The sequence below is a fragment of the Nycticebus coucang genome, chromosome 2, assembly GCF_027406575.1.
Source record: "Nycticebus coucang isolate mNycCou1 chromosome 2, mNycCou1.pri, whole genome shotgun sequence".
Lineage (NCBI taxonomy): Eukaryota > Metazoa > Chordata > Mammalia > Primates > Lorisidae > Nycticebus > Nycticebus coucang.
Window position 1 is genome coordinate 73,662,281 of NC_069781.1, and position 12,822 is coordinate 73,675,102.

At 34.3% G+C, this 12,822-nt stretch overlaps 1 protein-coding gene across 9 annotated transcripts in view; it reads right to left on the bottom strand.

Moving 5' to 3' along the window:
- Window positions 1–12,822, bottom strand: part of JAK2 (Janus kinase 2) — a 193,579-nt gene that overhangs the window by 31,914 nt on the left and 148,843 nt on the right. For all 9 annotated transcript variants that reach the window (XR_008376443.1, XM_053573500.1, XM_053573518.1 and 6 more), the window contains 4 exons: window positions 10,867–11,024; window positions 6,948–7,059; window positions 3,849–4,035; window positions 2,923–3,050 (listed from right to left, as the gene is read on the bottom strand). Coding sequence is in view for 8 of the 9 variants with exons in the window: in XM_053573500.1 (XP_053429475.1) it covers window positions 2,923–3,050; window positions 3,849–4,035; window positions 6,948–7,059; window positions 10,867–11,024 (585 nt within the window). In the remaining variant the exon portion in view is untranslated. The remainder of the gene's footprint in view (window positions 1–2,922; window positions 3,051–3,848; window positions 4,036–6,947; window positions 7,060–10,866; window positions 11,025–12,822) is intronic.

The following is a 12,822-nucleotide window of genomic DNA, read 5'->3' on the forward strand; positions in this document are numbered from 1 at the left end:
AGATTTCAGATTCCAAATTAATTCATCTATTGTACTTCCTTAAATAGTAGACAGAAAACAAAGATTAATGAAAAAAGTGTATTTTAGCTCTACTGTGTTTTTAAACCTCCTGAGCTGGCTATAATTGTCACTTTTGTCAATTGTAACTACGTTAATTACATGTGAATTGTTTCTTTGTTTGACTTTCCTACTAGTGTAATGGACAGTGTGGTCTATGGAGGCAGAATGTCTGACTAGTTTCCTATTACCACTTACTAGTTGTGTGACCTTGTATAGACTAGTTAATCTCTCTGTGCTGTAACTACCTTGGTTTCTTCATCTAAGGAATAAGAATAGCAACTATTTTCCCCATACAATTGTTACAAATAGTAAGTGAATAAATGCATAAAAGCATTCAACACAGTTTAAGACATATAGAAAATGCACATTAAGTGTTAGCTATTACTACTAGTACTAGTAGTTCTTGAACATCCTTGTAGAATAATTGTTGAAAGCCTGCACTCTGAAGTATGGCTGCCTCTGTTCAAATCCAAGCTCTACTATTAGGTTAGTTGTATGTTAGTCACGTTAACCAGATGTTCTGTGCTTCCAGTTTCTCCCATGAGGGTTCGTGTCTTTATAATTCTGGACAGTTTTACCTATTGTCTCGTTATGGAACTCAGACATATTTTATCTTCCATATCCATTAATCTTTCTTTCATAATTTCCACTCCTTTCTCCTTAACTGCTGCATTTTGAAAATTTCTTCAGATTTATCCTATAATTCACTTCTCTTCAGCTATAAGTAATTTGCTTTCTAACCTGTCCATTTTGTCAATAAGCATATTTATCATTTCTTTGTTTGAGAGTCTCAAAATTAGTCTTTCCTTCAGGAAGGTGAAAAGATGGCAGGCGAAGGTCAGAAAGATTGTTTCCTTAGGCTTGTTCCTCAGGCCTAAAGCACCCAACATTGTAACAAAAGACTATAACAAGGGCTATAGGAATGATGAACCAGGAATCATGGACAAAAGCATATGTGTGTGTGTGTGTGTGTGTGCGTGCACATATGTATTTGTGTGTATATATATCATAACATACACATGCATATATGTATCATAACATTACAATGCTTTTTCTCCCAAATATTTTTCATCTTTTAAAATGTCTTGTTATTTTCCTATGTTTCCAACTTCTTTTATATCTTTAAATAAATATATGTGTCTGTGTGTGTGTTTTATAGTCTCTATCTGAAAATTCTGTCATTTGAGGTTTGTAGAGATCTAATTTTGATGGTTGTTGGTCCACTGACTCTTGCTTAATCCTGCATTATTTCTTTGTATATTTCTGAATTCTTGATTAAAAGCTGACATCTGCAGTTGTTTTATCTGTGGTAACCCTGGGTTGTCCAGATTAAGAGTATATTCTTTCAAAAAGATTTTTATCTGCTTCTCCCACGAATCATAGTATATTAAGGAAATACCATTTAGGATTTCTCAGATCACGCACATAATATAAAGAAACCCAAACTAAAAGCTTATTATGATAGAAAATTCTTAGGCGAAATTCTTTTTTCTCACTAAGGGCCCCCCAAAACCCAACAACCTTCTTTTTCTTCTCCTTTTGTAGTGAGATAATTTTTCACATTCCATATACTATTTTACTAATGGTCCTGGTTACTTACTTCCTGGCCTTGTACAGGCCTGAGACCTGGCCCTCTTTTTGTGGCTAATCCCCAGCTCTAATACCACCTCTCAGCCAAATAATCAGCTTTAATGTACTACAGATGATTCTTGAGCAATATGGGTTTGAACTGCACAGGTCTACTTATGCTCGGATTTTTTCAATAAATATAGTTGGCCCTACATATCAATGAGCTCTGTATCCCCAACAAACCAGAATCCAAAATACAGTATTTATGGGATGCAAAACATACAACTTTTCATATCCATAGGTTCCAAAGGGTCAGGTTCCAATGGCCGACTATGGGACTTGAGGATGCATGGATTTTGGTATACATGGGTGACCCTGGACCCAATTTCCATGAATCATGAGATATGACTATTAATTTGTTTTCAATTCCTTCTTTACTTTTAACCTGTTGCATTTCCCTTATTTTCTTAAGAAAATGAAAGTTAACATATAAGTCTTTTGTAGATTTTTAACTTTTAATTCAAGATTTATAAAGGATCATTTTTAAATTCCTGAAAAGAAAATATAATTTGTTCTTTTATTTATTTTATCTCATTTATTATTATTATTTTTTGAGACAGATCCTTGCTCTGTTGCCCCTGGGTACAGTGCTATGGCATCACAGCTTACAGCAGCCTTACGCTCTTGGGCTCAAGAGATCCTCTTGCCTTAGCCTCCCAAGTAGCTGGGACTACAGGTGCCCATCATGATGCCTGGCTAGTTATGTTACATTTTTTTAGTAGTGATAGGGTCTTGCTCTTGCTAAGGCTAGTCTTGAACTCCTGAGCTCAAGCAATCCATCTGCCTCAGCCTCCCAAAGTGCTAGGATTACAGACATGAGCTATAATTCCATTCTTAAAATAATTTTCCTAATTTCTAACCGGATTGGTATCATATTTTTATAAGAAGTAAACATATTTAAATCACAATTAAGTTTTCTTTTCTTTTTTTTTTATTAAATCATAGCTGTGTACATTGATATGATCATGGGGCATCATTCACTAGCTTCACAGACCGTTTACCAAGTTTCACATATACCCTTGTAAGATGCACTGCTGGTGTAATCCCACGAATCCCCGTCCCTCTACCCACCTGCCCCCTCCCTCCTCTCCCTTTCCCCCATTCTTAGGTTGTTATAATATAGTTTATAACAAAATATTGTTGAATATCACATGAATGTAATGTGAGATAGGAAATCAAGAGAACATGTCTTAAAAGGACAGAAAAGACAATAATCAGTATTTAATGACTTACAAATATCAAATCTTCATTTCTGATTTTGTGAAACACCATTTGGTTCACATTATTATGCCTCTGTAGTGCTGGTGAGTTTGGTACGTCAGAAACACCATTGGTTCTAAAGACTAGAAGGTTTGATTTATCTAAAAAAAAAAAAAGAAAGATACATATATATATATTCAAAGCACACTGAAGATATGAACTGATCCAAAGAATAATAAAATGAAATATGTTCTATATAATAATTTAAGAAATTATTAAAACTGCTTATCATGCATTTTTATTAGAAAATTCTTTTAGGGAGTTATTCACTAAACTTTGATTTTTTTTTTTTTTGGTTGTAGTTGTCACTGCTGTTTTAGTTGGCTGGGGCCAGGCTTGAACCCTCCACCCTCAGTATATGGGGCCGGCGCCCTACCAACTGAGCCACAGATGCTGCCCAACCTTGATATATTCTTAACCAGTTATTTCATACATTCAAAATTATAATCACTTCCTTAACTAATATAATTTTTTCAAGAATTTCAAATATTTTTAATAATAAAACTTGTTATTTCAAAGGATTTCCAACCTATCTTTATTTTTAAAATGTAAAAATTTAAAATCTAAAACAGTAAAAATTTTTTTTCTGAAAATAACATATGAGAATTTGGTAATGAGGTCTTCCAGTTCAATAAATAAGTGATTAATTATACCAAATAATTACTATCTTTAAAATGCCATTTTAGAATAATAGAATTTCAAGTCACTTCTTTCTAGTAGACTAAAACAAAGCGAATAATTCTATGTGATGATGCTTGTACAACTGAATGAGATAAAGTTAATTTGTTTCTGGAGCTGCCACTTTCATATTTTTTTAAAATAAACGTGCTGAAGATTATCTCCTACTAAATAGATGATCCATGACCATTATTTTAAAAATAACTAGAAAATTATTTTACCTTTCGGCTTTGGAGGACAGCATTTAGTAAACTGGAAAATTATATTATCAGAGCGAACAGTTTCCAACTGGTAGCAATTCAAAAGATCTTTAAGATTATTAAAGTTCTTCTTAGTCCCACTGAGGTTGTATTCTCCATTCTCATTTTTTGTAATCAAACAGTGTTTATATTCAATGACATTTTCTCGCTATGTAAGTTTAATGGTAAAGAGAGGGAGGGATAATCATAATGGGCATCATTGTGATTATTCTGACAAAAATATACACATACCACAAAAACAAGCAACAGAATATTCAGACAAAAGGATACACACACCACAAAAATAAGCAACAGAGTACTTAGACATTTGAACACTGAATCTTGATGTAGTGCTATAGCACAAGTTCTTAGTTCCTCAAAAAGACATTTAATTATAATTTCTTAGCCTACAGAAGTAGCTTAAGAGTTGATTTCATAAAAAGCAAGTAAGAAAGAAATGATAATCAATAATAATAACACCATCCTTTATAGCTTTCTATCATTTATAATATAAAGACTAAAACTAGTGTAGCATTTAGGACCGTCCATGAGCTGGTTTCATTCTGCCTTCATCTCCACCTCGGTTCTTGTCATTCCCAACATAAAACCTATGTTCCAGTCATACTAAATGACTTTAATAATTTGAAGCGAATGCCATGCTATTTTATGCCTACATAACTGCACATACTATGTCTTTACCTGTGAATGTATACCTACTCCTTCTAAGCAATAAACCTGTATTCATTCTTAAAATTCAGTTTAAGTACCACTTTTTATCTGAGGTTCTAATACCCCATTACACAAGCCAAGCACCCATTCCATAGCAGCACTATATGTATAATTATCTTTAATACAATATTTACAAATTTTGCTGTTTAATATTTGTTTTATGTACTGTACATGAACTTGTTCATTCATCTGTTTTTTGAGTTGCTTTTTCAAAAGTATATTCATCCTACTTAGAACCATTTATATAAAATCTATCAATATCTTGACTCCTTCCTATACCAAAATATCTTTCTTAATATTTGTAACCCTGCTTATTACTGTCTATGTTTGCCAATATTAGATAATTATAATTTAGTAATTTACCTTTAGTTTTTTTTTTTTAATTTTTGATGTTCTAAAGGTAAATTTCTTGAAGGTAGGGCTGTATCATATTCTGCCTAGCAAAAAAAGCCCTCATATTAGGATTGGATCATACAATAAACATAAAAATTATTAATTTCTTAATTGATAATTGAATATAATGGATCACTACATGTTACAAAACTGAGCTTCTGTGAAATTAGGATAGATTATCAGTTTTAGGCTTGGTGCTCGTAGCTCAGCATTTAGGGCGCCAGCCACATACACGGGGGCTGGCAGGTTTGAACCCAGCCTGGGCCTGCTAAACAACGAAACTGCAACAAAAAAATAGCCAGTGTTGTGGCAGGCAACTGTAGTCCCAGCTACGAGGGAGGCTAAAGCAAAAGAATTGCTTAAGCCCAAGAGTTTGAGGTTGCTGTGAGCTGTGATGCCATAGCACTCCACCGAGGGCAACATAGTGAGACTCTCTGTCTCAAAGCAAAACCAAACAAAAAAGATTATTAGTTTTATACAATGGTGAAGTGAAAGAGTAACCTTCTGTATTTATAGATAGTTAATACACTCTGTATGCTAAATATGACATGGGTGCAGAAAACTTAAAACAGTTGAATAATAAAATCCTTACTTTCTCTGTTTTAAAAAAGTGAGATAATTTGGAAGCTCTATAACATTTCTCAAAATTTATACCATAAAATGCCCTTAAAATATTAGTATTTTTTTAGGTAATTCTTGATAGTAAACAATCATAGATGAGATTCAAAATGATCTACATTAATAGTGAAGTTTCTTTCTTTCTTTCTTTTTTTTCAGAGACAGAGTCTTACTTTATTGCCTTCATTAGAGTGCCGTGGCATCACAGTTCACAGCAACCTCCAACTCTTGGGCTTGGGCGATTCTCCTGTCTTAGCCTCCCCAGTAGCTGGGACCAGAGGCACCCACCACAACGCTGGGCTATTTTTTTGTGGCAGTTTTGCCAGGGCCGGGTTCAAACCCACCACCCCTGGTATATGGGGCCAGCACCCTACCCAGTGAGCCACAAGTGCTGCCCAACAGTTAAGTTTCATTGTAGTTTTACCCTTAAACATACATTCTGTGTACACCATTACTCTTAATATTAGAAAACCACCAGTTTTTGGCTTGGCACCCATAGCTCAGTGAGTAGGGCACCCGCCAAATACACAGAAGGTAGTGGTTTCAAGCACAGCCAAGTTCTGCTGAACAACAATGACGACTACAACCAAAAAAAAAAAAAAAATGCCTGGCGTTATGGCAGGTGCCTGTGGTCCCAGCTACTTGGGAGGATGAAGCAAGAGAATCACTTGAGCCCAAGAGTTTGAGGTTGCTGTGAGCTGTGATGCCACATCACTCTACCCAGGGTGACATAATGAGACTCTGTCTCAAAAAAAAAAAAAAAAGGAGACAGAAAACCACCAGTTTAAAGTTACATGTTTCTATTTCTTTGTTATTGCCCCATTTCACTCTAATCCTGTAACCATTTCTAGTTAACAAAAAGTTTGCTTCTGACTTATTTTGTTCTACATGATGTGACACAGACTTCCATTTTTGTAAAAATAGAAGGTGGTGCCTGTGGCTCAAGGAGTAGGGCACCAGCCCCATGGTGGGTTCAAACCCAGCCCCAGCCAAAAACTAAAAAAAAGAAAGAAAAAGAAAAAAAAAAGCCCTGTAAAAATAGAGACTTCAAGATACTTAATAAAATACCATTTGACACACCAGTAACACTCAAACATCAGAAAATAAAATAAATGCCAGATAAAAAGTATATTATAAATTATTTTATAGTTTTATGTAAACTCTAGGGGATATACCTTATATATGATACAGAATCTCTGAGGTAAATTAAGCATTATTATGACAGTTTTAATATCTAGAGCTATAATTCTGAGCATTAAAAATGAAAGGTGATAGATAAATATGAATAAGAAAGTATGTGGGCTAAATAAGTATTACCACTAATAAATATGACATACTAACCTCAACAGCAAAAGTCAGAAAATACTTATTAAAGTCCTTAGGACTGCATCGAAGTACATATAGTCCAGTCTGATTACCTGCTTTCTTCAGTTTACTTATGGCAAAATCCATTCTAAAAGTAAAGAAGAAGTAATTTAAATTATAACATAGCAAGCACTATGACATTATGAGAAAATGTAATCTAAAAGGTCAAAACTCAAATGTAAAACACTCAAAATTTTTGGAAATCTCCTCTACTATATAAGTTTATCAATAATCTCTCAAGGAAAAAAATGTTAAGTACCAAGCTATTTTGCAATAAGTTAAAAACAATTCAAGGGACAATTATATTGCTTTAAAAACAAATAAAAGGTATTATAAGACAAACAAAATCATCAAGAATAATTCATTCACTTGAAATTTCTGCCTTCTGATTACAAATTTACTTTTTTAAAAACCATACTTACTCTCATAAAACTTCATTTAACTATGCAGATAATATAGCATAAATGTGTCTATTGTCTTCTTCTACCATAGAAGAGACAATACATAAAAATTTGTGTGCATTTTACTATTTAGTATAAAACAAAGTCTAATACAAGAAATATGGCAACTGAGAAAGACTATTCATTTATAAAATTTGCTCCATGTTTAATGAAGCTTCACATCTTGGAAAAAAAGAAAATGTAATCTATGTGAAGGTAAGAACCATTTGTTCCACTTATTACTATATTTGTCATATATCAATCAATGCCCTCACATTGTAGGTATTCAAATGCTTGAAGGATAGATTTCTAAATGAATGAATGGATGCTAGGACTTTTTAAAATAATAAACATCTAAATTACAGATAATTATTAAGTAATGGGGAAAAGAATTCCTATTCAATAAATGGTGCTGGGGAAATTGGATAACTACATGTACAAGACTAAAATAGGATGGGTGTCTCTCACCACCCACAAAAACTAGTTCACAATGGATATAACAGACTTAAGGCATGAAACTATACGAGGTCTAGAAGAAAAGTTGGAAAAATTCTTATAGACAACGGCCTAGGCAAAGAATTTATGAAGAAGACTCCAAAGACAGCCATGACAACAACAAAAATAAATGGGTCCAGATTAAATTAAAAAGCTCCTGCACAGCCAAGGAAATAATCAATAGAGTGAATAGACAACCTACCAAATAGAAGGAAATATCTGCATGTTATACATCTGATAAAGTTCTAATAACCAGAATCTACAAAGAACTCATGCAAATAAGCAAGATGACATAAAACAAACCCATTAAAAAGTGAGAGAAGGAGATGAACAGAAACTTTTCCATACTTTTAATAGCCAATAAACATGTGAAAAAATAGTGTCTCTAATTATCAGGGAAAACCAAATCAAAACAACAATGAGTTATCACCTAACTCCAGTAAGAATGACTTTTATCCAAAAGGACCAAAACAACAGATGTTGGCATGGATGTAGAGAGAAAGGAACGTTGGGATGTCCATCCTTTTCTCTTCCACAAATTGGAAAAAAAGAGTTGCCTTAGTCTACACATTAAATATACAAACATTAATGAAACCTGATGAGCAAAAAATAAGGTCTGTCCAGTACTTTTCCTGAGATGCACCACCACAGATAAGCAAAACAGTCCTCAAATCATTAGCATGTGGCCTGTGGGCTGCAAGCTGGACACTGTTGATGGGACTGCAAACTAGTACAGTCTTTGGAAAGTAGTATGGAGATATTTCAAAGAACAAAAAGTAGTAGATCAACCATTTAATCAAACAGTCCCCCAACTGGGTCTCAACCTTCCTGATGCCGTGACCTTTTAATACAGTTCCTCATGCTGTGGTGACCCCCAACCATAAGATTATTTTCGTTGCTACTTCATAACTGTAATTTTACTACTGTTATGAATCATAATGTAAATATCTGATATGTATGCAGAATGTGTTTTCCGAGGTTGCGACCCACAGGTTGAGAACCACTGAAAAGGGAAAAAGTCATTCTAAACAAAAGACATAAGCATTCGAATGTTTATAGCAGCACAATTTACAATCACAAAGATGTGGAATCAACCCAAGGGCCCATCAACGCATGAATAATTAATAAAATGTGGTATGTATACCAGGAAGTATTACTCAGCCATTAAAAAAAAAATGGTAAACTAATACCTTTTCTAACAATCCGGACAGAACTGGAGACCATCCTCCTAAGTAGAGTTCCAGAAGAATGGAAAAACAAATACTACATGTCCTTGCTTTTAAATTAGAACTAAATGATCAACACACATGTGTACATATGGTAGTAAAATTCAATGGAAATCAAGTATGTGGAAGGGGTTAGGCGGGGATGGGTAAATTCATACCTAAAGGGCACAATGCACACTATCTGGGGAATAGACACACTTATAGCCTTGCCCCCAAAAGTACAATGTGTAACCAAAATATTTGTACTGCCATAATGTTCTGAAATTTAAAAAATATAATTAAAAAACGAAAATACAGAATTCATTTATACGTCCCCTAAGAAAAAAAAGTAGTTAACTTTTTTGTAACAATATTTATTACAAAGTAGAAATATAAAGTGAATCAAGTGTTAAGTATTACCAAAGATAAATTTCCTCAATTTAAGGGTAGGTTAAAGTCAAAGAACAGAATATGCACACAATCTCAGATTTTTCTTCTGCTCAGATTCTTAAAATATGTAGTCAATCATAAAGAACATCTTCACTAAGAGATAATCAGGACTTGCACTAAATTAGTGTTATTCATAACAGCTGGCTTCACTTAGCATTAAAGTAAGAGTATACAACAGTATGAATCCATATGATAGTTACTAGATACAAAATTAAAATTAAATTAAATTAAAAATTCAGTTTCTCCATTATACTAGCCACATTTCAAATGCTATATAGTCACACGGCTACTGTATCAAACTGCACAAACACAGAACATTTTCATCATTGCATAAAGTTCTACACAGCACTAATTTAGACATAAAGACATCATACATATCTTGTGTTCAAAGCTTTCAGTAGAAGTTGGATTATGCAAAAATACTGACACTTTCAAATTTTGCACTGTGGCTCCTATGTAGTTTTTCAAAAGTTAACAAAACAGAAATTGTAGGTCTTTTTTTTTTTTTTCTTTGAGACAAGGGTCTTAGTATGTTGCCCTCAGTAGAGTGCTGTGGTGTCATGGCTCACAGCAAACTCCAACTCTTGGACTTAAGAGATTCTCTTGCCTCAGCCTCCCAAGTAGCTGGGACTATAGGCGCCCGCCACAACGCCCTGCCATTTTGTTGTTGCAGTTGTCATTGTTGTTTAGCAGGCCTAGGGTGGGTTCAAACTCACCAGCCTCAGTGAAAGTGGCTGGTGCCATAACCACTGTGCTACAGGTGCCAAGCCTGCAGGTCCTTTTTTGAGTAACACCCAAAAGTAACACCAATTAATTAACCATACATAGGTATCATTAACAAATGTTAAACTTATACAAGTTATAAGTATTACAGATTGGGGCACAGATAAATTATAAATCAAATAATTCTAATTATTATATAATCTAATTGCAAATAGACTTTTATTTTTAAAAAATCCTCTATTCAACTTATATTCTTCATATATATACATACACACACCCACACACACACATAGTAGAACCTCTGAAAGTTCACTACCCAAAGGACTGTAACAAACTAGTCAACATACGGAGGCAGTCATCATGAGGAACTAAGCCTTATGATACATACATGTGGTGTATATCCAGTCTATGAAAATTAGGTCGCCTTAAGGATGTGATCAATGTAGAAGTTGGTCAACTATGGTGTGCATATAAACATATAAATATATATATGTGTATATATATATCACTAAGGTATATAAAATCTTCTTTGTAAATATATCACTTTTTAAAAATTTTACTTTTAAAGTTGGTATTACTCACGAAATTGGGCCATGACAGTTGCTTTGTATATTTTCAAGCACTGCTGGAGGTGCTACTTCTTTACAGAGGTAATGATGTGCATCTACAGTTAATCTATAATATCCATCAATTAATGACACAAAAGACAAAGCTTCTCTTAATGAACCAATTTCAATTTCCTACACAGAGAAAAGAAAAATAAACAGTATTTTTTTAAAAAGTCAACTGCATGTTAAATATTGAAAATGTTCTTCTTCCATATTAATAGATTAATTATCCTAAATCAATTTTTTTCCTAAATTGCTCAAAAGTCCTTTATGGCACCTTATGAATTACAAATTACCTAACACACAAAAAAAAAAATGTATAAGAAAAAAAGTATCATGTACAAATATTAAACAGATATTAAAAACTTGGAGAATCACAAATCTGTATAATAAAAGGATTAATACCCAACATATAGTGGGAGAAGATACCCATAAATCCATTGGAAATAATAAGGAAAACTAGTCAAAGGATAAGAAAAGGCAATCCACAGAAGAAGTATAAAAATTGGCCTATAAAAATATGAGAAATTTCTCAGTCTCAGGTTCTAATTAAGGAAATGCAATGTAACAAAGGACAGCATTCTTTTGCCCATCAATTTGACAGATAAATTAAAAGATTGGTAACATCCAGTGCTGGCAGAGAATACAGGAAAATGGTATACACATACACTGGAAATACCTTTTGGGAGGCAATTTAACAGTCCCTCTCAAAGTACTAAATTTTCACACCCATTGACCTAGCAATTTCACCCATTGGTATCTCTCCCACGGATCTATAGGCATACCCCATTTTACTGCACTTCCCTTTCTATGTACTCCATTTTCTACAAACTAGTGGTTTATGGCAATTTACATTGACCAAGTTCATTGGTGTCATTTTTCTAACAGCATGTGCCCACTTCGCATCTGTGTCACATTTTGGTAATTCTTAAACGTTTCAAACTTTTCCATTATCATTGTATCTGTTACAATGATTTGTGACCAGCAATCTTTGATATTACTACTGTACAGTCATCTCTCAGTATACAAGAGGGTTTGGTTCCAGGATCCATCATATATATATAAAAAACTGCTCATAATCAAGCATTGTACATACAGACTCCACACATACAAAAAGCCGGCCCTCCTTGGTGGCACCTGTGGCTCAGTGAGTAGGGCGCTGGTCCCATATACTGAGGGTGGCAGGTTCAAACCCAGCCCTGCCCTAACTGCAACAAAAAGTAGCTGGGGGTTGTGGTGGTCACCTGTGGTCCCAGCTACTCAGGAGATTGAGGCAAGAGAATCGCCTAAGCCCAGGGGTTGGAGGTTGCTATGAGCTGTGATGCCACAGCATCTACCGAGGGCAATAAAGTGAGATTCTGTCTCTAAAAAAAACCTAAATAAATAAAAATAAAAAGCCGGCCCTCCTTATAAATGTGTTCAACATTCCATAAAAACTGTATTTGGTTGGAAACCTTCATATGTAAGTATATCTCTGCAGTGCAAATGTGCGTTGTTTGAGGCTCAACTGTAACTGTTTTGGGGTGCCACATTCTGTGTGCCTATACAATGGCAAATTTAAGTGACAAATGTTTGTGTTCTGACTCCTCCATAAACCTGCTTTCCCTCTCTTCTCTCCCTCCTCTCAGGCCTCCTTATTACTTGAGAAATAATTAATTAGGATAGTTAATAACCCCACAATGGCCTGTACATGTTCAAGTGAAAGGAAGAGTTGCACACATCTCATTTTAAATCAAAAGCTAGAAATTATTAAGCTTAGTGAAGAGGGCATGTTGAAAGCTGAGACAGGCTGAAAGGTAGGCCCCTTGGCCAAACAGTTAGCCATGTTGTAAATGGAAAGGAAAAGTCCGTCAAGGAAATGAAAAGTCTACTCCAGTGAGCACACGAAGGGTAAGAAAGGAAAACAAGCTTACTGGTGATAAGGGTGAAG